The following is a 25,965-nucleotide window of genomic DNA, read 5'->3' on the forward strand; positions in this document are numbered from 1 at the left end:
GTTTGCCACAAGTCCCAAAGCCGAACTTGGAGGGTGGAAAGTGGAACTTGCTGGGAGCAGCTGCCGGGATGAACACTTGTTGCCATGGTAGCCTGGATCAAGTACAAGAAGCAGGAGATTCAAGTCAGGTTCTCAACTTCTGAAAGCACACATCCTACGGTGTGTGGGGGAGGCAGCCTATTCAGAGAGGAACTGTGTGGGCAAGGAGTGGAGCTCAAACCCCAGGAGGCTGCTCCCTCACCCTAACTGGATGTGTGACTTCCCCTAGTGGGTAGAGATGGGCTGCACTTGTGGCACAGGTGTCAGGGATGGGATACAGGCTCCTGGGTGGTTCTGATGGGAAAGGGTGCAAGGCTGGGAATGGGCTTGTATACTGTGGAAAGAGACCTCTAACTTACTTTTCTTCCCTGACTTGTTCTGTGGCTAGTGTAGTTTACTTGGGTACAAAGGATTTCACAATATGAAGGTTTGGGTTCCGGGTGTATATCCCTCTAGCTGTGTGGCCTTGGGAAGATGGAACAATCTCTGTGCCTGTTTCCACACCCCAATTCATGTCAATGTCCTAATCTCATGGCAGGGAAGCAGGGATGAAGTCAACGAAATAATCAGTGTATTGATACAAAGCTGCATGGTCAAACCTGAATCATCTAAACATTACTAAAATGCTCTCAACAAAACCTCAGAGATCACACAACGAGCCATTACTACTAGATGAATAAAGCCATAAATACAGTACTATAAAACCCTAAATGAAACCTCAGTTCATATAACGAACCATGACTACAGGATGAATAAAGCCGAGTACGACACCAGAGGTCCTTAGATGCATATTTTACAAAGTTCACATGCTCTGACCTCACCCTGTAAATCACCCTTGAAAGACCTGGTCTGAACATGGAAGGGTAAATGATGGCCCCAGGGATATTCGTGTGTTGATCCTTGGGACCTGTGAATGTCCCTACATGGCAAGAATGACTCAGCTGTCATGATAAACTTAAGACAGTTGAAATGGGGAAATGATCTGGACTATTGAAGTAGGGCGTGAATAAAACCACAAGTTCTAAGAGGGAACCATGGATAAGGAAAAAGGCAAGCTGAGGGGAGCAGAGATTGGCGTGGTCCATGTTGAAGATGGAGGAAGAGGATACTGGAAGGTCTTGATTGTCCTTGGCTTGTCCCGGTTTGTCCTTTTAGGTATGAGATTTGCTAGGATGGAAATTGATACCACAAACATTCAGGCAGTGTGAGGGGCTAACTAAGGAGACAAATTGGGCTGAGTGGGGGGAGATCCTCTCTTCCAGGTTCAGAATGTGGGGAAGGGCCTGTGCCATGTATCAGATGAGTAGCTCATGGCTCCTAGTGCCCTCAGTTTTCTCTGATCATGGGATAGCGGCAAAGGGGGAAAGATCTCAAGGTCAGCATCGGGCTTGTCATTTCCTGTGGTCTAGTTACCTGAGGAGCGTCCCAGGAAGTGAGGGTTAGAGTTAAGTTAGTCCTGATACTATGGCCGTTGTTTCCTTTTGTAGCAGCCATGATGGAGAAGGGGGGAGGGGAGGTCTGCTGCAGGTAAGAACGGCCTAAGTAACCAATCCAAGCCTGATACTCGCCAGAGACCAGAAGTAGACACCGTAAGCTGAAAGGGGTAAAGGAATAGTCTCTCCTGTAGACTCTGAAGAAGGAGCAGACCTGGTATCTAAGCCTTAGGACTCTCGGAGGCCCTTCAATCACACAGCACTTTGGGAATAAACATAAGCAAACACAAGAGCCCTGGGGCAGATAGGATAGGGTTTAATCAAAACAAACCTTGCCTTTTCTTTTCCTTTTTCCTCCCTGCCAGACTCTCCTGAGAGCCTTGTCTGTCTTTTGGCACAGCATCCTTCGGGAGACATTTCCTGACTAATCTAAGATAACGAGATGAAGCCCCCCTTCCTGAGGTTTAGAGGTGGTGAGGTCTGTGGTTTCCTGTAATGAGATTTCAGGGAAAGTGGTCGGGCTGGCTCTGTCCTTCCCCCATGTCCTGTACAGCTAGCCCTTTTGTCTGTCTGCTTTTAAATGTGATTGTGGGACACTGTGATTCCTGGAACCGTAGCAGCCCTCTTGTGCCTAAGAGGAAACAAAAGGAGGGACACTCTGGAAATGAGGGAACAGAAACACAGAGAGCCTGGATTCTTAATGAGTCCCTTGTGTGGCCTAAATCGACCCAAGAAGCACTCATTTTGGATTTCATGTTTAGCAGCAGATGAAGAAAGTCTTCATTTTCAAAGGAAGCATAGCGCTTTTTCTGAGTAATAGCATTCACACTGAATGCTCCTGGGCACAGAAAGATTAATTATTCCCTTTGCTTCTCTTGTCTTCTTCTTTCAGATGCTGGCCAGAACCTAAGTGTGCTTTTCCTGGTACTTTGGGCTTCCTCCCTCTTTCCTAAAGCCCCCTCCCTGCCAAGTGACTACTGGTCCACCTCATGGCTGGCCTCCATTCTGGCTTAACTCAAGCAGCCAGGCTCTCCTGGCACCTTTTTCCCATTCTCCTCCCCCAGGCAGATGCTGAACTGTACAGCTAGCCAGTCTTGTTGCTTTTCTTTAAACACTAATAAAATTGTCCTCAGGCTTAAACAGAGAATGTCTGTTTTTACAATAGATCCTACATAACCCACCTTTTAAAATACATGTAACACCGGGTTTTTGTGTTTCTTCTGAGTAATAAGCAAACAAGTATCAAACATGAGAGCCACTTTTGCTTTTGGTCCAGCCTGTACAAAGTCTGGAAGGACCAGATCTAGCTGTGTTCATCTTTTTTATTCCCATCAACATTTCTGTAGGGAAGAGGCATGATGGGAAATACAGCACAGCTGTCCCAGCCTAGAAGAAGCTGAAGGAAACTCAGGAAGTTACGCTCACACAAGGTCCCTTCCCAAGGCTATACCATTTATAACAATTGCCAGGAAGAAAGAGACACTCTCGTAGAGGTGACAGTTTGGATAGGAAGCTCCAGGGATACAGCTTTTGTGAATCATCATCCACACAGGGATGGGCTTTTCAGAGCTAAAGTTGCCTTTAAGTAGCCCATGCTCCTGTAAATTATCCCTCACCCGTGCTTCTGTAACTTCAGTAAACTCAGGGGTTCACCAAGCATGGCTATTTTAATCATTATTCTTGGTCTATGATTGTCAGGGACTAGGAGGTAGACAGGAGGGGCCACAAATAAAGAAGGCAAACTTTCAGCTTCTTTCTTACCTTCTTAAGCTGAGGAAAGTGTCTGGCAGCTTGAGAAGAAGCCCTAGAGGACTTCTTCTCTAGCCAGAGGACACACCCACGCCCCACCCCCCTGACACACACACGTGTACACACACACACACACCTTCCAGCAGACCAGTCCCATAAGTTCAGGGCATGGTTAGAAAAAGTTGGGACCTTTCTTTGTTTAAACTGACCAACTCTAAATTAAGAAAAGAAGACCCCACTCATTCTAGCTAACCAAAGACCCTTGAAGCCCCCAGCCCTCCAGGAGAGCCAAGGTTTTAGCATCTGAGTGCCCCCTCTGCTTTGCAAAGGGTCTTGCTGTGTGCATGCATGCATGTGTGTGTGCGCGTGCATGTACATGTGTAAATGTGCACATGCCTGTTTTCTTACCTTTAATACAATTCTTTCCTCATTGGCTGATTCTGCCTGCTGTGTCTAAGATTTCCCCTACTGCCACCTGTTGGGCTCAAGATTTTTTTTCCTGCCTTTTAATTCTTTAACCGGCAGAGAAAATGAAGCCAATCCAGACCCCTAAAATATAGCAGCTGTGCGCTAGCTGGAGGAATAGACATTTGCTGGTAGATCTCCAGAAAGTCACACAACACCTTTATATAACAAGCCGTATAAAACCTACACCTGCCTCCCTACACAGTTTTAACACCTAATAAGGTGAATGCTCTGTAAAGGCTTTTTGAGTTGACTAAGAAATAACAGTAAAAGGTCTTGCATCAGCACAGATATGTTTGTTGTTCAAATAGTCTTCATTTGTAGTTGGTTGAATCCAAGGAGCAACTATGAGAAGATCCTTGGTTCAGAACTGACAATATTGCAGTTTCTTGCTTCTTGCCCACACATAGGAGTCATCGTCCCCGAATTCAGGAGGTAGGAAACATACCCATGAAGTCAATGCTGGATACGGGAGTTCTGGGTTCAAGACCGGCTATTACAGACTTGCAGCATGACTCTGGGTAAGCTGTTGTCCTCTCTGGGCCTCAGATTTGCCATTGATGATAGTTTTCGGAGAAGATGCCTATTACCTGGCTGCTTAGGGTGTGTGTGGTGGAAAGCCTTATCTGGAAGCTGGAGGCAATGCCAAAGCTCAGGTCCTGTCTGCCAGGTTCAAGTTTCTGACACTTGCTCTCTGCGCTGCTGTCTCTGTCCCGCAGGCTTCAGTTGGCCTAGATGTTGGCTCCCTCTAGTGGCTCAAAAGCAAACATTGTGGGGAGGAGGGACACAACTGGAGTTCATTCCCTTCTGATTTTTTCCCCCTTTGGTTTTTTGTTTGTTTTTAACATTTCCAGGTGTGGTTGGAAGCTCCTGCATCCAATCGTCACAGGAACTCCCGTCCCTCATGGCTTCAAGAGAAGCCACAAGGATTTGGTGTTTCACACACTGCTATTATAGGTGCTACTCCACGGGAAGCTGAACGTTCGCAGCGTGACACCTGGGAGTCGTTCTCTGCAACAACAAAGGTCATAGGTACTGTGCTGCCTGGGAGCCTCAGCTGCCTGTGAACAGGGCTGACCCCAGAAGGCCTCAGAAGCAGGTAGAGGAGCTCACACTGAACAACATACGAGTTACAGGGGTGAGTTTTTCAAACAAGCAAACTGGGTTTGAGTCCCACTTCCCAAACGGCCCTTGGGCAGTTTAAGCTCTCAATCTTTCCACTGCCTCACCTTTAAAATGGACAAGAGTTTGGATTGCCTAGAAGCACAGACTGAAGACAGCATCCAGCACACGACAAGTGCTCAAAAGTAAACGAGACAAAACTTTCTGGACAGAAGAAGAAGCAAAATGTATTATTGCATAAAGCTGCAGTGTTGACGGTGTGGGCGCGGATTTCCTACCCAATGAGCTAAACTTCGGGCTGCGTATAAAAGGCCAGTAGCTTCTGAGGCATGGGGCTAAATTATCCTAGTCTTGATTTCAATGTCATGCACCCTAGATGAATTCAGTAAGTCATTTCATCTCCAAACCTGGGCTTCCTCTCGGCCATCTAGAAGCTGATGCATTAGAACAAAGGTAGGGAAACTAACTGGTCTACCCATGAATAGAAGGGCCTAGTGCTTCTGAGTGCCGTGGGAAAGCACTTTGCACTTGGCTGAGTTTGAAGCAAGAGTATTTATGTAATCAGAAGTGTGTTTGGCAAAGCTCTTGCCTGGTAGCCGAAAGGCCTCCCCAGAAGGGTTATGCAAAGCACTGCAAATACCCCCAACTCTTGTATCCCAGCTGAGACCCTGCTCCAAGCCAGCTGTCTACTTGACACATCTCTTGGTGTCAAAGGACTCATAGCAATTCAGGATGCGGATTTTTCCACACAGTCCCCATCTCCAGAAATAGCATCACTGACCACCCACTGGTTGAAGCTAAATATCTAGGGGTCACCTTCTTCTTCCCCTTTCCCTCTCTACCTACACCAACACACCGACAAATGTCCACAAATGACATCATCCCCTCCAACCTAGTGTAAGTCAAAGCCACAACCATGCTGTGTTCGCAGCCTCTGCAGACCTGTCTGCCCCCATCCCTCTGGTTGTGAGCCACAGCATCCTCAATCTGATCTGGGCATAGATTACGTGCCTATAATCCAAGCCCTTGGGAGGCTAGGGCAGAAGTAGCTAGACTATGAAGTCAGATTTGACTACATAGAGTTCCAAGTCCATTATAGTAGTTCCCTGTCAGGAAGTAGGAAGGGGGAGGGAAGAGGGGAGAAGAAGGAGTAAGTGAGGAAGGAGGGAGGGAAAGAGGAGAAGGAAAAAGGGGAGGAAAAAGAAGGGAGGCGGCAGGCAGATAGAAAGGAAGAAAGAGAAATGAAAAGCCCGAAGCTCGACCACGTCTCTTTTCCATGGAAGATTCCGCATTACCCCACCCCTGGCTTCTGGGGTAAACCTCTGTCCCTTCTCCATGTGCCTTATCACAAGGCCCAGCCACACTAAGTTCCTTCTGGTTTTCAAGATTGGGGCCATTGTGCCCTCCTCTAGGAACACCTTCCTCTGCAGTCACAGCGTGCCATTCTTTCGATCACAGAGCAGTCCCCAGTCTCTATGACTGCAGTGGTCCTCATGTGTTTATCACTCTTCACTTTTCTTCTGTTTAGGGGAGGCCATGGTCTGTCTGTGGCACCTGTGCCCTTGTGTGACCCCTTGCCCCTCAGGTGGAACATTCCCAAGATTTTGTTTCTAAACAACAGGCACCGTGACAAGATACATGTGTTGTGCATACATGCTGTATTACTCAAAACGTAATACTCATCTTAAGTCTCTTCCTTGGTGGCTTTAAAGACAGAGACTGCCACTTTGTTAGCTGTCAAGAGAGGAACATGAAGCAAAGAACTGGGGCCTCAGTCTGTAGCCGTGAAGAAACTATAGGTGATCTATGACTGTGTGTACTAACTAGAACCTCAGTCTGTGGCCATGAAGGAGCTGAGTGTGACCCGTGACCATGTGTACTAACTAGGACCTCAGTCTGTAGCCATGAAGGAGCTGAGTGTGACCCGTGACCATGTGTACTAACTAGGACCTCAGTCTGTAGCCATGAAGAAGCTGTGTGTGACCCGTGACTGTGTGTACTAACTAGGACCTCAATCTGTAGCTGTGAAGGAGCTGTGTATGACCTGTGACTGTGTGTACTTGGATTTAGATCTATCCCAGATACACCTCAGAGAAGAAGCCCCACCCGATCCTGTTAATATTGCTATGCACTTTTATGCCACTAGTTGCTGCAGATTGTTGATCAGTAATAAATACATCAATCCGAATACAACTGTTAATTGATTCCCTATTAGACAGTAAATCTTGGGAGCAAGGTCAGGGACCTCTGTGTTCGCCAAGACTGAAGTCTCAGAACCCAGCTAGCTGGACAGCAGGATACACAGGACAGACCCTGGCATGAAGTAATGAGCTTTTCAATAAAGAGTTGCTTCTACTACTACTTCGTGGTGTTAATAGCCTTGACAATTCTTGTTCTCTAATGGATAGATTCTCTTTAGGGTCAAGTGAAGCTGAAAAGCATAGAATGCATCATCTGTTTCTCCCAGCAAACTTCCTTTTCTTCTGGTATTCCTATGGGGTCTCCTTCCTTCTTGCCAACCTCACCAACTGTGGAACCAAAGTGGCTGATCTAAGAGGCATTCTCCCAGTTCTTGCATGTACACACGCCATTTGAGCAGATGCATAATACTGGCCACTGTGATTGGATCAAGGTTGGTCACATGACCCAGATCTATCCAATCAGAGTCGAGCCTGGAATTTGCATGTACAGAGCAACTTTCTAGATGAGTACAAAGTGCAACAAGAAGCTGAGGAGAAAGCTGTGTGGGATAGACCTGCTGAAAAAAACGGTGCACAATAAGGAAATTGAGGTGAAATCACATGAGTTCCAGATCTTCACAATGCACGATCCTGTAGCCAGCCTGGACTACAGGGAGGCCCTGTCTCAAATACAGTACCAAAGATCTGCCCATAGGGTTTTGGCTGAGTGAAATGACTCCAACCCCTTAGAAAAAAGCTTTGAGTTGCGTGTTGTCTCTAGCAACTAGATAAGCTGTGTACTGTGGTTTGAGTGTGAGAAGTCCCCTGTAGACTCAGGTGTTCAGCTCCTGGTACTTGCCAGGACAGGCCCTGAGATTCTCAGCCGAGCTCAGTTTCCAGTCCTCTAAATGCTTCGTGACTTGTGCAACGTGACTTGCTGCCATTCCATCCCCGCCAGGATGGGCTGCAGCACCATTAACTGTGAGCCAGATGAGCCTTTCCACCCTAACGCGGCAACTTGTTGGGTATTTGCTCATAACAACCTGAAAAGTAACTCGGGCCCCAAATTACACAGGATGGGCTGTGAAATCAACAGAGAAATTTCTGTGGTTTTATGTGTGTCCTGAGATCCCTATGTTAAAGTCACCAGACCATGGTGCTAAAGGGATGGAAGGACCCATTAGAGAATGGGGCCCAATGGGAAAAAGTTAGGTCATTAGGGACTGCCCTTAAATATTGGGACCCCAGGCTCTTCTTTATGCACCCTAGCCACCATGAGGTGAATAGGCCTCCGTCAGGAACCCCAGCCATGTACTGCACCATCACAGGTTCAAATCAACAGGACTAATGAACTCTGTACTGGAACTTCTAAACCTCGAGCCTTTATAAGGATAATTGTCTCTGGTCTTTTGTCATGATAGCAAACATCTAATTAATGCATGTCTGACATATGGAAATGAGTAGGAGAGAAGGCATAGCAAGAACCAAATAAATATTTAATAACTGTAAACCACACAGGCTTTTTTGTTTGCTTTGTAGTCTTCAGTATGTGTTTGGTTTGTTTGTTTGTCAAGAAATGGCTTGACATGGCAAACTCTTTTAAAAAACAATATAAACATATCAAGTACAAATATGCCGACGATCAAGGCACTCCACAACTAGGCCTTGAGACTAAATGACTCCTGGCTGCAAGGTTAAGACTGCTTTTCAGGTCAGGCCACAACCCCGAGATGTTGCTGCTCTTTCTGATAGAAAAGCAATACAGGCAGGAGAGCTGACTCTCTTTGGGTTATTTCTTTTACCTCTTATTTCAAATGACTGGAGAAAATGCTCTTCTTCATCCTCCCCCCTCCCAATAAAATGAAACTAAACTTCAAAAACAAGTGACCTTACCCCAATTGGGACCTGAGGCTCAACCCAGTGGTCCTCGTGGTCAAGCTTCCTAGTTCTAGAAGCCTGGGACTCTGCTAAGGTCAAGACTGCACACTGGGGATTGGGAAGGGCTGGGGAGGGTTGGGGAGGTGGCCCTGGCCACTGCAGTTTAGACACGGTGAGCAGCGAAGCAGAGGAAACATCTAGCCCTCTCTCTGAGCTATGACCCAAGCAGAGAGGCGAAGAGCTTTCCCGGCATGCTTAGGAAGCAGCCTCTGGTTCCGTACGGCCTGTTATTCCTGGTAGAGCCCGTCAAAGTCTGCAGACTTCATAGCCAGCCGAGAGTTGGTGTTGGCATGCTGCTGTGTCAGGGGCCTATTGTGTGAAAAGACAAAATGGTTAGTTTCGGAGCAACACCAAGAATGGCCCAGCTACGTGTGCAGCACTCTTGACTGGTGTGTTCTATGAACTCTTGTCACAGAAGGTAAGAAAGCTGAGCCCCTGTTCAAGCTGACTGACACCTTATGAAGGTCTAACTAATGATGTGTCTTTGGGGAGAATGAGAAAGAGCACTAGGGAAGGCTTCACTTGGGAGAATGGGGTCTCTCGGGCTCGTTTGCACGCTCATGATCTCTCACCGGTGCCCTCCCCCGAACATATGTTTGTACCTGGAGCTGTATCAGTTACGGCCATGTGGAGGCAAACCCACAGGCTAAGGATGGCAGCAAAGAAAGGCAGAAGGCACTTGGTATGTTAGTGACACCATACAGTGGTTGTACCAGCCCTCCTGGGCTGTCTCCATCTCTTGGTTATCCAATAAAAACAAAATCTTGTTTGAGTTAGTATCTACCTCAGGCTATTTTGTTTGTAATTACTTGCCACCCAAACCATTTCTACCTGGCAACAAAAAAGCCAAAGCAAACAAACAAAAAATAAGGAATCTTTGCTCTGCTCTTCTTGCTTTTTGTAAGCAAGTGTGTGAAGAAGCACTGGGCAGTGTGACAGGCTCTGTAATCCCAGCTGTTTGGGAAGCTAGGACAGGAAGGACATTGCAGTTTCAAGGCCAGCCTGAGCTACAGAGTGAGTTTAAGGCCAGCCTGATCAACTTCGTGAGAGCTTATGTCAAAATTTAAGGATAATAAATTTTTTGAGACCAAGTTTCTCTGTGTAGCCCTTGCTTTGTAGACCAGGCTGGCCTCAAACTCATGGAGATCCTCCTGCCTCTGCCTCCCAGGTGCTGGGATTAAAGGAGTGCGCCACCACCACCTGGCTTAAGAACAATAACTTTAAAGGCCTAGAGAATGCTTGCCTCAGAAGCCTAAATTCTGAATTCAGTCTGCAGTAATTGGATGGAGTGGGGTAGGGGGAAGTCAGGCACACTCTGGCTATTTGGGGAGACTCAGGGTGATGTGGGGTGAATGGTTTGTGTGGCTCTATAAAGACACATGCTGCCCTGGCCCCTTACTTCCCCCTACCCCAGCCTTCAGGCTCTAGGAAGTCTCTCCAGCATCTTTGATGTTAAGATTATCTACAGAGAAGATCACAATGTGTTGTGAGAAACTATCTAGTATATTTTCCTAAGTAAGGCCATATTAGAATTTATTTCCTTTTTCTTAAAAAAAAAAAATAGTTGTGTCATCTTTCAGTTTAGGGTCAAACCCATTAAGTCATAGAACGAATTGGTAGCTCCTCTTTCTTCTTGTGTTTTGGGTCAGTCAACGAGGGACTATCTTTATCTTGAGTATTAAAGATTTTCCTAATACAGCATCTAATTTATCATAACACCTTCTATGTTCTTTCCATTCTTGTTATCTCACAGAGGAACAGGGGAGTTTTCACATAATATGTGGAAGAGCTATGTGATTCAGTGAACTGACCCTTCATGCCCAAGGCATCAAGTCACATAACCCTGCATGGTACAGATCTGCTCAGACTATGTTAGTAAAAGAGTGAAAAACTGTCACATTTTCACTAAATCAGAAGCAAGAATCATTACAGAGTTCAGCTATACTATCAGAGACGTCCACAGTCCTCTGGAGAAGGTTCCCCTTCCCCATTGCACTGTGAGGGTCCGGCCTCTTCAAAGACGTCTTGCAGACCACATGAACAGAGGCGCAAGGGCTAGCCTTGCTACTTCCACCAGAGCACACAGTTAAGTAAACTATAAGAGCCAGGGGTGGCACTGTGCACCTGTAGTTCCAGCCCTTGGGGAAGGGTGCTGAGGCAGGAGGATCAAGAAACTGAGGCTAACCTAAACTATATCATGAGTTCCAGGCCAGCCCTGGCCATATAGCAGAAGGTAGGAAAAAAATAGAGAAGGCTATTGATAAAATATAAGACAATGTGACCTGTGACCTGGCTAAATTAATTTTGTTTATAAAATACAACCATTTTTCATTAACAGATGTTTTTTGTTTAGGTGGATAGACAGTTCTGTGGTTGCAGTGGGACTGGTATCAAAGCTCTGCACCCACGCCTTGGATGCTTCAGTAGCTTTGAGAAGGTGAAGTGACTCCTGAGAACAGGAAGTTGAGAATCTCTGCCCAAATGGGAGCCTCTTGTCTCGGGAAGAGGATGGAGACAGGAAGAACCAAGTTGAGCCTCTGCACTGACGAACACCATTCTGATTGTGCTTTTTTTTTCTCTTTCAGTGTGTGTGTGTGTGTGTGTGTGTGTATGTGTGTGTGTGTATGTGTGTGTGTATGTGTGTGTATGTGTATGTGTGTGTATGTGTGTGTGTATGTGTGTGTGTATGTGTGTGTGTGTGTATGTGTGTGTGTATGTGTGTGTGTATGTGTGTGTGTATGTGTGTGTGTGTATGTGTGTGTGTGTGTATGTGTGTGTGTATGTGTGTGTGTGTGTGCGCACATTTTCACATGTGTCATCCTCAAGAACACTGTCTACATCCTATGAGACGTGGTCTCCCATTGGCCTGAAACTCTCTAACAGGCCGGGCTCGCTGGCCAGCATGCCACAGCCACCCAACTATCCCTGTCTCCCCACTGCTGAGATTACGAGTGGATACCTTGCCTGGCATTTTCATGTTGGTGCTGGGATTCCAAATTCAGATTCCTACTCTTGTAACTTCTACCTGAGCTTCTCCCAAGCATCTCATCACGCTACTTTCTGCAGTATACTTTTTAAGCACATAGCCTAATTAAAGCAGAGTTCAAATGTAGGGAGGGATTTTAGCTCTAAAGCATTGCCCCCAATAAGCCAAATAGGGCACTGTGTGCCCTTGAAAGCGGATAGTGATCAAAGCAACTTCTGAGAAACTGGCATGACCCCAGGGATTATCAGCTAAGCAATCTTGTGAGAACTACCCCTGAGCAATTTAAGATCACAGACACATCAACAAAAAGTAATGACAGGATAAACTCTTTGAGGGGAAGGGGGAATGCTGGGAATCAAGCCCAGGCCCTTGAACATGCTAGGCAAGTGGTAAAGCCAACTTTTGTTAAGATGTTCAAGGGCGCTAGTGGGTTTTCTTAGACCATGGACTAGCAAATCAATTATGGCCATAGGGCCAAACTTTGGCAAGTCATCTGTTTTTGTAAAGTTTAAATAAAGTTTTATTGGAACACAGCCAGACCAGTTTATTTGCTTAGTATCTGCTCTCATGGTACAGCAGCAAGCTGAGAGGCTGACCACGGTCTAAATGCCCTAGAATCTTTACTATCTTCCTCTTTCCAGAGATTGTTGACTATGTTTTATAGCCACTTTATATTTTGGCTGAGAGTTTTACCAGACTCAGCCAACCTAGATTTAAGTTCCTTCTTGGCTGTTCTTAGCATGTGCACTTGTCTTTCATTTCCCTCTCACAGAATGAGGCTCACCCCAAGGGTTAAACGAGACGAGGCTGGGAAGTGCTCAACAGAGATTCTGCACTGAGCAAATACCTTAGCCACAGTCATCAAATTAGCGAAAATTAGTGAAGTACAAGAGAGACTCCGTACATGGGAACTTAAGAATCGAAAACCTATACACAGCCCAAAGATCATGTGTCAAAAAAGATGCCTCTGAAAAGCCCTGAGTATCAGGAGGTAGCACATCATGTCTCCATTGCACTTCAGCACTGCTGGGTTTCCCTCCAGCATCTAAAAAGGTCACTCACTGTTCCACCAGTCCCAGGAGCCACACTGTGGGCGGGGGGACTCCACAGAGTAAACATGAGCCTTGCTCACTGTGCTGAGATGCTCGCACTGACAAACAGAGGAGACCAAGGTAGATGGTGGGGATAGCAGCATCCCAGCTCCTGTATCACCCTGGGAGGTGGGCGTGGCTACCTGATGGGTTAGCCTTCCTCCCAATCCTCCTAAACTACCCCATTTGACCTTGTAAAGTAAACAGATATCTTTTTTAGAAGAATTAGAAACTGCCTGACGAAGCTACTACAGCTGCGAGATGAGCTCAGTGGGCGATGGACAAGGGCCGCAATGTTTGTGTGCATGTATGAAACTCTACTGGAAATGCGGAGTTGACAGCTAATGTCTACGGGCAACCGTGAGAAGCACCTGCCGCTGATAATTTAACTGCTGGACACCAAGTGGGATTAGAGAGTCATCTGTGTGGATCCCCCAAATACCCAAGATTAATTGTTCCATTGACATGCATTTACCTGGGAGAAAACCAGGAGCTCATGAGGCAGGACACTACCACATAGGAGATCATGGCTATCCCTGACATGGCAAGCGACACGAAGCCCAAGCCACAGAGGATGCAGAGCAGTGAGAGGCCGCACACAGAGATAATCAGTCCTAGGAGGAAAGCGTGGTTAGGAGGTGCCTTCACCTGAAATGCACAGAAACTGAGAGGACCCTGGGCCAGGGTATCTAAAATACTGGCAGCTAACTCAGATTTTTGAAGTCGGGAGATTTCCCATTAAAAATTATAAAGGCAGAAGTTCCACACCTGGGTAGGCCTCAGCTGCTGGCATCAGCCGACGGGGCCTCTGGTTGCTCCCATTCCCCACTGTTCACAAACTATGTTACACTTGGAGTCTCCGTGTTTGTTTTGTTGCCTGTCCAATTTAAAGCTTGGAAGGAGTAAGTCACGCCCCAAATCACAGTGGTAATGGGCGGCTGATGGAACACGAGAGCCTGTGTTTTAGCTACTCTGACAGGCTGCCTTGCACCAGAAAGAGGAGTCTTCGATAAAAAAATGAGGGATGTTCAATACTGTCCACCTTATTGAGTTACTTCCCAATAACCTAGGGCAGAGTACCTTCCAGTAATATGGCCCCCATGAGAGCACCCAGGGAGGTGAGCACCACGATGAGCAGGAAGAAGCCAACAGGGATGGCTGACATGGTAACAAACATCAGCACGGCGAGAGCCAGGAAAGGATGCCTGTCCAGATACCGACCCACCGGGGACTTCATGAAGGCAATCACCTGCAGGCAAAGGACAAAGAGCCAGGGTTAAGTGCCATGTCCAAACCTCAGATTGAGCTGATCTGCCTCAGCTGTGGGAAGTACGGCCACAGTCAGAGGCCTCCGGCAAGTCAGAGGCTCCCAGACATCAATATGAAACATCTCCCAAGACGTGAGGTACCTGGCAGCAACATAAGGAATCTGTGGGAAGGGTGGCAAGGGTGAGGTTCCCACCAGTGTCAGGATCTGTGAGAGGAGGAAAGGTCATGTCGCTGCTCTCTTGCCCAGCACACACCCTCTCTGAAAGACACCCTCTTATGTGTGCAATGTGCCTGCCACTCCGCAGCCAAAGTTCTCATAACGAAGGTCGTAAAGGAACAGAGGAGTTAAGTCCTAGCTACTCGGCACCTCTCAAGGGCTTAGTGAAGATAAGGAGCCTTAGGCTCCACCTGATACCTGTTACATCCAATTCTGCTTTTCAACGAGAGCCCAGGTGCTTTGTGTATACATTCAAGTTTGAGATGCAATGGGCTAAGTGGCTAATTTGTAGTTATCCAGTTTCCAAGGGACAAATCCTAGATATTCAAAGCTAAAATCTTTGACTCCAAACGTATACATTGGCTTGCAACCTCAATGCTTTTATGGTACCAACCTGGATGCTACAATTGGCCACAGACTGATGATGGCAACCATATGTTGCTTTAATAAACAGGTTACCCACCTTCACCAGGTTAAGAGATGGGGACCACACTCCATGGAGAAGGCTGCTTTAGGGCAGAGCTGGTCTTAGTCAAACCCACAAGGATGAGCATTACCCTCAGTTTTCAGGTCTCAGGGCTTAACCCTCCTTATTACTGGCATTGAAGCTCGTTCTCTGAAAGATCCCCTCATTCAAAAACTTTTCTCTAGAAAAGTAACCACCAGTCCAGCAGTCTATAACAGTGCCTTGCCTGTGTGTGCAGTGTGGCACAAATGCCATGGGAGTAACCACTCCACAACTGGAGTTAAGGCCCACTCCACAAGGTGGAACCCTTGCTTGACATTGCTCCTGTGGCCAAGAACCATGACTAGATAGGCCTAAGGGAAAACCAAATACAATTGTTCTGCTAAAGAAACAGCAATAAAATGATTCCCAAGAACATTCTACTGTACTCATAGATCAGCACCTCACTTAGCCATCAGCAGTGACGCTTTTTCCTGCAGATGGGAACTAATACAGAGACACATAACTGGAAAATTACAGAGAATAAGAGACTTGGGAATATTCAGTCGTAAATGGGATGCCTTCACCAAACCCCTCCCTCTGGGTTCACGGAGATATGTGAAAGAGGAGGCAGAAAGATTGAAGACTCCAAGGAAACTGTCTTCCAGACATAGCGGGAATGATGCACGTATGAACTGGCAGCATGCCCAGGGCCTGCACAATTTCAAGGAGTGATGGAGGTGGGTCTTGTATCTATCTGTTGCTTTCATTGGTTAACTAATAAAGAAACTGCTTGGCCTTTGATAGGACAGAAAATTAGATAGGCGGAGTAGACAGACAGAATGCTGGGAGAAAGAAGCCGAGTCAGTCAGTCACCATGATTCTCCCACTCCAGACAGACGCAAGTTAAGATCTTTCCTGGTAAGCCAGCTCGTGGTGCTACACAGAATATTAGAAATGGGTTAGATCAATATGAAAGAGCTAGCCAATAAGAGGTTAAAACTAATGGACCAAGCAGTATTTAAAAGAATACAATTTGTGTGTTTTTATTTCGGGTAAAGCTAGCCGGGTGGCGGGAAGCAGCCCACCGGCCACTCCTCACAACAAAGGAGGATGGTATCCCAGCACTGAGAGGGTCAGATGCATATGAACTTCCACCCCTAACCAAGAAGCTATCCAGTTACAAGGGGAAAAAAAAAGAGTTTTCTCCAAGGGAGTCTCACTGACTTATGAGTAGGTCCCATGCCCAGCAGTAGAAGGCCAACATGAAAAGAACTCAATGGTATTTTTGTAGACTTTTTGTCTCATATTGCTTGGTTTGGGCATTTTTTTTTGTCTTATTGGCCTTTAGCTTGTAAATTATGGTTTCAAATTTTGTGTTTTTATGGATTGTGTGTGTGTGTTTCTTGTGTTGTTTTCTTTTTGTTTACTATGCTTTGATTTTTGTTTGCCTGTTCATTCTAGGATTGGTTGTTTTGCTTTGTTTTGTTTGTTTTGAGACAGGGTTGCTCTGTGTAGCACTGGAACTGTAGGCCAGATTAACCTCAAACTCAGAGATTTGCCTGCCTCTGCCTCCCAAATGCTGGAATTCAAAGGTGTGCACCACCACTGCCCAGGATACCTGTTTGTTTTAAAGAGAGAGAAAGGGCATGGAGTTGGTGGGTGCCTACTCTCTGGGAGGAGCAAAAGGAGGAGGAGGAGGAAACCAGGATGGAATATATTGTATGAAAAATATTATTTTCAAACAAAACAAAACAAAAACAGTGACATAAAAATAAAAAAAGCTGAGTGGGGAGCGCTTCCTGCATCGAAAACTGGTCTTTCCTGTGTCTCACTCCTTTGGGGCTGGCAGGCCAGTGGCTGAAATGAAGTGCCATTATCAGAAGTGAGTCTTTCCAAATCACGTACCTCTCCTAATGACAGATTTCCAGCCAAGTAATCGTAAGGGTGGGAACGAGGGCAAGTTAGAAACAGGAGAATCTATAGCTCAGGTAAAGGCAACCAGGCATGGGTTTACCTTGTTTAAACAGATAAGGCCCTTCAGGGCAGCCACAGGCATTGTCCTGGGCTTCAACACTGCCTCCTAAAGCATGACGAATTCCACCTCCTGGCACACCACACAATGTCTTCTAGCCATGCTGCCTCCCAACCTGTAACCACACCAGGAATCGCCTCTGAGACCATCCTTCATTAAGGATTTGAGGTGAGAGGGGGGTAGATAAATTTTGTAAATGCTAAAGAGAGAAAAAACTATTTCCCATAGAAATCCAGCACCTGCATGAGAGATGCTCTATGTATTTTAGGGAAAAAAATCTAGGATATCTCATTAATTATTTCTCATGATAATTACAGTCTTAAATTATAGTTTGGGATATGATGTGGGAGTCCCCTCTGTGTGCTGTGATTACCATTAATGAATAAAGAAACTGCCTTGGCCTGTTGATAGGGTAGAACTTAGGTGGGCGGGAAAGATGGAACTGAATGCTGGGAGAAAGAAGGACAGAGGCAGAGGGGACACCATGAATCCACCGCCAGAGATAGACGTGCTGGAACTTTGCTGGTAGGGTATGACCTTATGGTGATGCACAGATTAATAGAAATGGGTTAAATTAAGATGTAAGAGTTAGCCAATAAGAAGCTAGAGCTAATGGGTCAAGTAGTGATTTAATTAGTACAGTTTCTGTGTGATTATTTTAGTTCTGGGCGGCCAGAATGAACAAGCTGCTCCTTGCAACAGGGATATATCTGGTTTCTTGAGATATTTTGTTAAAATTAATTTCATGGCTTAACTCAAGGTCATAAAGTGCACGTTCAAAAGGTGAAAAGAGCACAGAGGAGCCCTTTAGGACACTCTCAACTCATGTCACTCAAAATAGAGACATAAACTCCTCTGGGTCTCTCTCTCTCTCTCTCTCTCTCTCTCTCTCTCTCTCTCTCTCTCTGTGTGTGTGTGTGTGTGTTCATGCTCACTTGGATGCACATGTGTGTGCAACACATTTGGAGACCAAAGGATCCCCTGGAGTGCTGTTCCTCAGGCACTGTCTATCTGCCTGCCTCTCATGGCCTGGAACTCACCAAGTAGGCTAAACCGGCAGGCAGGCGACTGAGCCCCAGAGATCCACCTGACTCCACCCCCCAATACTGGAATATAAGTATAAGCCATTACTCCTGTATTCTTCTTTAATGACAGTTCTGAGAATTGAACTCACGTCCTCAAGCATCTTACCTGCTGACCCACCTGCCAAGCCCCATTTTCTTCAGTAAGTTTTAATTGAAGAAAAACAAAGGCTACTTTGAAAGTATGTCGGTAAGGCCTTCTTATGGGAGGATAGAAAGTGGGAGAGCCCAGCAGGCTGTGGCATGCCCTGTGATTTTCCATAGCTAACCTGGAGGTAGAGATGGGCCTCCGGCCCATGCTTTACAGATGTGAGCTACACTCAACAACCCAGGATGCCAGACTTTGAGAGAATGGCACCAGCATTAGCCATGCTCAGTGCAAATGCCTTCTCAAATGGCATCCCAGATAATCCTCCCAGCAGCCCAAGGCCTGGTGTTGCTCATTCCAGATAAGAGGAGCTGGAAACAAATTGAATTAATGTACCCAAGGTCGGACAAGGGCTGTTTATTTATAAATACACGCTAGCATGAGTTTCTAGAGTCAGGCCCACGTGGTCAGGGTTTGAGACACAATGGTTCTCCCTGAGGCTATTCACAGCCAGGAAAACTCTCCACTGTGAGAATGTAAGACCATTCTCCTGCCTTAAAGGAGAAGGCCCCAGTGGGCAGGGGACAGTGACAGCAGGCAAGATCATCACACAAGTCAGATGCACCATGCTACAACAGCCTGTCCCAGATTAGGCTCTGGGTGCCTTCTGGCACATGATCTAGGGCACGTAGTTTCCTGGAAGGTGGGCTCTAAAATCTTCCTCATGTCAGGGGAAGTCCAACATGAGAAGAAAATCATCTATCACAGATAATTCACATCAGGATATGCCAACCTGGTCACCCAGCCACTCCTTCTGCTTCCCTGAAAACTGCTCCCTCCCCCAGCCAGAGGACATCCGATAAGCCATATGCATTTCAAACAAAATCAAAGATCCCAGTCCAACAGCCACTGGGTAGCCACAGGTGATGGCACCAACCACACTGGTGTTTCTATGAACAGGGAGCTGAAACTTTTAGATCTTCAACAGGTGCTAAAGGAGATGTGAGGAAAGAAGGTCCCTGCCCAAACAACCGTGTTTGCCCACATCAATGGGAAAGCCAAGGGGAGTGGGCTGCAGTCGGGGAATGAAGCGAATACACAGGGAACTAATGTGAGAAGCTAACAGCCCAAGGAAGAGGGCATGTTGAGAGCTTCTCCTAGCACCAGGCACCAGTCTGACCCTGGTTCTAGTCCTGAGACAGCCCTTCTCCACTTCTTCCATGGCTCATGAGGAAGCCTTAAAGACTCCTAGAGTCGTGGAAGGCCCTACCTATTTGCCTGCTTAAACTATTTTAAGCAGGTTCCTGTCTCTTGAATTCTAGAAGTAAGACTGTTAAGAACTGGCCATGCACTATGGACAGGCTGGAGCAATCTCATGCCCACTCCATCTGGAGACCTATCTAGCGTCATCTGAAGCTCTCAAAGAGCTCACTAAACTGTGAGTGAAAAGCACAGATTACATGGGGGAAAGAAATTGTCTCCATTTCCCAGAGACAAGGGGTGGCTATATAAATTACGGTATGTCAATCGGATGTCCTTTGTTCATGTTCTAGGGGCACATGTAAATTACTCTGAAGATCCACACTTCAGTATGAAAAAACAGCACCCTACCAAACAAAAATAAAAATACAAATTACGTCTGGTGTGGTTACACTCACTATTACATAAACATTACACACTGAAGGATCTTACTACTCACAGGCATCACCACCACTGTGTGTTAGTGATGCTTTTGTTACGATTTGAATATAAAGTGGCTCCAGCAGGCTCACATGGCCCCCAGCTGCTCACACTGGTTTTGGCAGCTGTGGAGACTACAGGAGAGAGAGCCTCGCTGCAGGAAGAGGACCACTGGGAACATGTTCCTGGGGCTACATTCTACCCTATGTATTCCTGAAGCAATCTCTGTGTGTATCTTTGTATGTCTGTCTGTCTGTCCCCACCCCATTCCCCTGCTGACTGGTTACCATGATATGAGTGAGCTACTCTGTTCTATCCTGCCCTCTGTCCCAGGATGGTCTAAAATCATGAACCAAAATCCGTAACAGAGACTCTGACTGAGGCGGGTCACAGGTGTTTTGCTCTCCTCCTCCCTCCAGACTCATTTTGCATTAGTGTGACCTGCAGCTGGAGAGAGCACTAGTTGAGAGTACTCACTGCTTCTGAAGAGCACTTGAGTTCAGTTCCGAGAATCCACATGGGACAGCCCACAATTGCCTGTAACTCCAGTTCTAAGGACCCAGTGCCCTCTTCTGGCCACTGCAGGCACTGCACACATGTGATATACATGCATTCAGACACAAACCACTGAGTGCACACATACACATAAAATGAATATTTTTTATTTCTTAAAAAAATATTTATTTATTATGTATACAGTTTTCTGCCTGTATGTCTGCTTGCAGGCCAGAAGAGGGCACCAGATCTCATCATGGATGGTGTGAGCCATTATGTGGTTACTGGGAATTGAACTCAGGACCTCTGGAAGAGCAGCTACTGCTCTTATCCGTTGAGCCATCCCTCCAGCCCAAAATAAATATTTTTAATAGGACAATTAACATAATATACTACAAACTTGTAAGAGAAATAATTTCATCTCAAGACTGAGAACACCAGCCCAATAGAGAACTGGGAGTAGGCTAGCAGGGTAACTATCTAGCCCAAACCTACTCCAGTACATACTGCTGAGTTGTCAAAAGGAAAGAATAAGAAGTTCATCTGCTTTGAAAGTGCGTATAAATATTAACTATGATGCGCTAAATGCCTGGGACAAGGTTTGAGTTTAGTAAGGGCTCAATCAGTTAATAAACACACAGTCCTTCTAATCTGTGAATCCTGTGTTTGAGGACTTTCTACTCGCTAATTTATCTGGAACCTAAAATCAGTCCTTTGAGCATCTCTGATGTCAAGACTGAGTCAATGGACAGGAACATTCCTGGCTTGTTATGGTTTGAACCTGAAATTCAAGAAGGTCTCACCACCTCCCCACAACAACCAAAGCCTTGGCCAAGCCTTTAGCATGGGGGCCTCTCTGGGACACTGAAGAACCAAACTATGACACCGTGGCCTATTTAACGCCACAAAGTTCACAGTTTTTATTTCTGCTTGTCAATCTCACTATTTAAAATGCACAGTGCCATGACCACTGCCATCATTATCTTTTTGTTACTGTTTCTTACAAAGAAGACGTGCGTGGGTTTGAGGCATGAAGCAGCCTGCTGCTGGCCCTGTGTTCAGTGCCAACAACCAACAGTGTGCATTATATACATCAATGCATCTTTCCAAAAATACACATAAAGTAAGGACCATATACTGATCTGTTATGACTAGAAGCTTGAAGTACCTGCGCTACTTATTCATATAAAACCAACGGTCGGTTTGGTATTTGCAAATCCGGTGCCTGTGATGACTTTGGATCTCTCTCAAGTCATGAGAATGAACTGCAAATGTGCAAAGGCCATGAGAACCTTCCTTACTGAGTTAACTCATTAAAGAGTCTCTGCCAACTAACTAAAAACCTGCTTGTCCATTTTAAAAATAATCTGTTAAGTCAGTAGTATGCCAAATGCATTCTGAAGCAAAACCAAAGAAAACCCCTGTGAAGCATATGACTTTAGTATATGTTTTACAGAAGCTGGTGAAATGTGCTGTCCAATAGAAAAATAAAATCACAAAATAGTTCCCATCACTTTATATGCATACGTACTTTTATGTGCACATGGTATAGAAGTCTAGAAAGACACACAATGAATTGGTAATAGTATTAGCCAGTTAGTACTGTTTTTAAAAATCTTTTTTGTGATTTGTATACACAATGTAAGCGAGCGTGTGTGTTTTCATGCATGCGAGCACCCATGCGGGGGTCTGAGGACAGCCTTAGGTGCTGGCCCTTGCCTTCTACTTGTTGCTGGCAACAGGATCTCCTTGGGCTTTTGTTGTTCTGCACTGAACAAGACAGGATAGCTGGCCTATAAACACCCCAGGATCCTCTTGTCTGCACCTCCCGTTTTGCCATAGAAACCCTGGGAGACTAGAGATACACTCCTGCACCATCTGTATGTGGATCTGGGAACTCAAACTTACGTTCTCATGATAGTCAGACAAGAGCTTTACCCACTGAACCATCGCCTCAACCCTAGCATTCTGTTTAATGTTGAAAGGTATACAGGAAAAAAATCAATAAAGGTACAGATGCAGATAAACGAAATAGAGTATCTCAAACCCCACTGTAGTGAGTGGTGAAAACGGAAAATGTGGCTAATTTGCATCACAATCGTCCGATAAATTCAAAGAAGCCTAGATTTCAGAGTCAATACAAAAAGGAATGTGAAATATTTTCTTTTCCATTAACTTTTATGACTACATGCTGAAATGATACCATTTTTGATATTAACTAAGATATAGTCTTAAAATTAAGCACTGCTTCCAAAGAAGCACTTACTTAGGGTAAGGTGCGGAAATATTTTAGTGTATGGGTGGCTAACGTAGCATTTCTGTGGGATGATGAATTTCTAATGGAACACAGAACTCAAATCTGAAACTAGCTATTTGCTGGCCCCTTTAGGGAAACAAATGAGCCAAAGTTTTCAAAGAAAAGAGTAGTGTCTGTCGTGTGGACTAAGGGTGGCCTCTTTAGATCCAGCTGAAGGATGGCAGTTGCCATGATGGGTGGCTGTCCAACCAAATTCTGCATGATATGGGATGTAACCGGAAGGGTTCTGCGTTTCTGTGACTTCATTTGGAGGAGGCAAGAAAACGATCGTCCTCCCACTCCCCCGCTGTCCTGTTGCCGTGAATGTCGTAGGATGGCTGATGCTCTAGCAGCCACAAAGAACATGGCCACAGCTCAGACACAGCAAGGTGTTATGAGAAAGATACAACATTCTGTCTTGTTCAGACCAGTGTTAACTTCCCAGTATATATGGTGTTGGAGACTGACCTTTGCGTTGCTCTGGAAGGAATCTAGCAGCAAACACAGCTTCCTTCGCAGCGCCTCTAAGTCTCTGGAGACACTTGGCGGCTCGTCTTTGGCCATCTTGAAATGTCCTCCTGTCTCACTCGAGAGTATATCTTTTACCAGTAAGTTCTTTGATGGAGCGCGTAGCCCAATCTCTCATGTCGCCTGTCTCTTGCTATCACTGGAGGAAACAGGAAGTGTCTTGAATCATTAGTAGTCCCCAAGCAGCCTGTACCATCCCCTATGCACAGATGGTGGGCATGCAGATGGACATAACTTGACAATATTTATCAGATTTTTAAGCTGCACAAACTTTGATCCAGCAATTTATTTTTATGGACCTCAATGAGATGATATATGAAAATATATTCAGAGGATGTGTATCTCTCACCTATTTATAATATATAATGACCAGCAAGATGAAGAAGCTAAATCCATTTATTATAAACACTTCATTGTTTTACACACACACACGGTATAGAAAAAGAGCTAGAAATATATCTCTGAGAGCATATTCTTTCAGCCTGAATATTGAAAAGAACATATGACAAGCAAGAAAACTGAATTCAAGTCTCCCGCCCCTTCCCTCAGCCCCTCCTCCTCCCAGTCTTTCTTTTCTCCCACAACAGGGACTTGGGTGTTTTCTATTCTTTATTTGGCTCCCAAACACCTTGCACAATGCCACCTTTTATTTATGTGTGGTGAGGTCCTCCTCACTCAGGCCTTGGCACAATTACTTTCTGTCACTCCGACAACCTGGAATTTGCAAGACTGTCTTCACATTATTATGCATTTTTCATGAAGGTAATGAGCCAAATCAGATACACTTTTAACTCTGGCTGAGTTTTCAAATTAAAAAATTACAACATTACTCTTAGGTTTTCCCGAACACCTGTCTGGATTGGACAGAAGGGGATCTCTTCATATCTCCTTGCTGCCAACTTCCTGATCTCACATACTTGTGCTCAGTAGACTCTGTCACCGTGCCAAAAATCACCGAGATCCTCGATTTATTTACCATATGCCTACTATGCGTTACAGTGAGGAAACATACCTTACCGCTGTCTACACCATAAAGTCTAGTGCGCACGGTTTCATCACACCAACTAAAATGAGTTCTCACCTCTTAGCCAGGAGAGAACCAACTCCTACACACATTTATGTCGTTAATGCAACAGCTTGCACTGTTGAATTTGGGATGGTCCTTCGGGTCACCTAATCTCATCTCGACAGCGGGCTAAATAAAACAAGCCCAGCTGCCCCCCACCCCCACCCCCGTTACAAGTCTTCTTTGGCCTGGGTAACATCCAGGTGCCAACGGGGACCGGTCTGGAGAGTCTGACAAGGCAAGCGTGGGAGGACCGCAGTTAGGACAGGCATCTACCTAGCCACCAATCAATTCCCAGACCCTCTACTCCTTCTAGGGTCCATTGCAGACACCAAGCAGCATCATAAGACAGAAGGCACCATCCCAACTAGCCTAGGGCGCCCCGCCTACTCTGAGCTTGGGGGTCCTAGCCAGGTTCTCAGAGAACAGGCCCCGCCCCTTACAAGGCTCCAAATAAAGCCTTGGCTCCGGACTCTGGCGTCCCGCGAGCAAACCGCCACCGCGAACATTCCAGTTGCGGGTCGGGTCGAATCCACGAACTGGGGGCAAGGCCTTCGGATCGCCTTTCAGATAGATGAATGTGAAGAGTTTCAGTCTAAGGCCAGGGATCCAGAGAGAAGAAAAGAGTGTGATGCAGATGGAGATCTGATCCCGGATCGCGGGGCCCCAAAACTACCAGACGGGAACTCAGGGTAGTTAAGTACCCTGTCACTGATCTTCGGGGCCAAACCCACCTTTGACACCTGCAGTTTCCTCCTGCTGTGGCGCATGGAACCCCTGTTGACCAATCCTGGGGAGGAGGTGTGGAGGAGCAGGCAAGACTCCAAGACTTCCCATGCAGGGTTCCCCAAAAGAAGGCAGGGCCTCGCTCGTGGATTGGCACTGCTCACTTCCCTTTTTTATTTTTTATTTTTTATTTTCTTTCCTTTTCTTTTCTCCCTCCCCCCTCTCCTTCCCTCCCTTCCTCTTTTTTTTTTTTTTTTTTTTTTTTTTTTTTAACAAATCTAGCTGTCGGTGTGTAAGCGCGGAGATGGCTGGAAATGGTGGGTGGGATCTCCCCCATGACCTCCCACCCGGACCCAGCAACTCAAGGCTTCAGACACCTCCAAGACCAACCCAGAGGCCAACAGCTGCAGGCGAAGGAAGCTAGCGCACTCTCCCGTGGCCGACCCTGAACTCCTCCACTTCCCAGGCCGAACTTGGAGGGTTCAGCCAGTCGGGGTCCCCTAAACTCCACACCCCACAGCTTTGCTCTCTCACCTGATGCTGGCTGCCGCGATACCCAGCTCTGCAGGCATCGAGGGCGGGAAGCGAAGTGGGAGGAAGAAGAGAAGGGACGCAGGCCTGATTGAGGACAGGAGCTGGACCTGCTCCTCCCCACTGGCAAGCGCTCTTCCTTCAACCAGACGAAGCCCCGCCCTTCTACTCCGCCCTTCGCCTAGGCCCCGCCCCCCACCGAGGACCAGCACAGGTCCCTGCCCCGCCTTCGCGCCAGAACAGGAAGGACCCGGTATCCCGGAGCCCAGCCGCGCGACGGGCAGCTTTGCTAGGCGCGTTCGCTTTTTCCCACACACTCTAGGAACAATCCCACAAACCTTCTAGACTTTAGAGAACTAACGAGAAAATGAGGGCTTGAAAACAGTCACTTCCAACAGCGGTGGCTTGGAGTGAAAGTTTGGGGGCTAAATCTCAGGTGGACTGACAGCCCAAGGTGGGTTTTTTGTTTTGTTTTTTGTTTGTTTGTTTGTTTGTTTTTAGAGG

The 25,965-nt window shown here is 46.3% G+C and overlaps 1 protein-coding gene across 2 annotated transcripts; it reads right to left on the reverse strand.

Moving 5' to 3' along the window:
- Window positions 1-8,514: 8,514 nt before the first annotated feature.
- Ldaf1 (lipid droplet assembly factor 1) lies at window positions 8,515-25,595 on the reverse strand. 2 transcript variants are annotated; one of them, XM_057779099.1, is made up of 5 exons: window positions 25,465-25,595; window positions 23,079-23,277; window positions 14,084-14,252; window positions 13,479-13,617; window positions 8,515-9,235 (listed from the first exon to the last, which is right to left on the reverse strand). In XM_057779099.1, the coding sequence occupies exons 2-5, from the start codon at window positions 23,172-23,174 to the stop codon at window positions 9,154-9,156; spliced, it is 486 nt and encodes a 161-aa protein (XP_057635082.1). In that variant the 5' UTR covers window positions 23,175-23,277; window positions 25,465-25,595; the 3' UTR covers window positions 8,515-9,153. The 2 variants fall into 2 exon arrangements, with proteins under 2 accessions (XP_057635082.1, XP_057635083.1); XM_057779100.1 differs by lacking the exon at window positions 13,479-13,617 and having other exon boundaries at window positions 9,173-9,235.
- Between the last annotated feature and the right edge of the window lie 370 nt (window positions 25,596-25,965).

The sequence above is a fragment of the Chionomys nivalis genome, chromosome 8 (genome assembly GCF_950005125.1).
Source record: "Chionomys nivalis chromosome 8, mChiNiv1.1, whole genome shotgun sequence".
Taxonomy (NCBI): domain Eukaryota; kingdom Metazoa; phylum Chordata; class Mammalia; order Rodentia; family Cricetidae; genus Chionomys; species Chionomys nivalis.

Coding starts and splice junctions, on each gene's coding strand:
- Ldaf1 (XM_057779099.1), bottom strand. CDS start 23,174: ATGGCCAAAGACGAGCCGCCAAGTGTCTCCAGAGACTTAGAGGCGCTG. Junction 14,253..23,078: donor CCTTCCAGAGCAACGCAAAG/GTCAGTCTCCAA, acceptor CTTTGCCTGCAG/GTGATTGCCTTCATGAAGTC. Junction 9,236..13,478: donor AGCTCCTGGTTTTCTCCCAG/GTAAATGCATGT, acceptor TTCACACAATAG/GCCCCTGACACAGCAGCATG.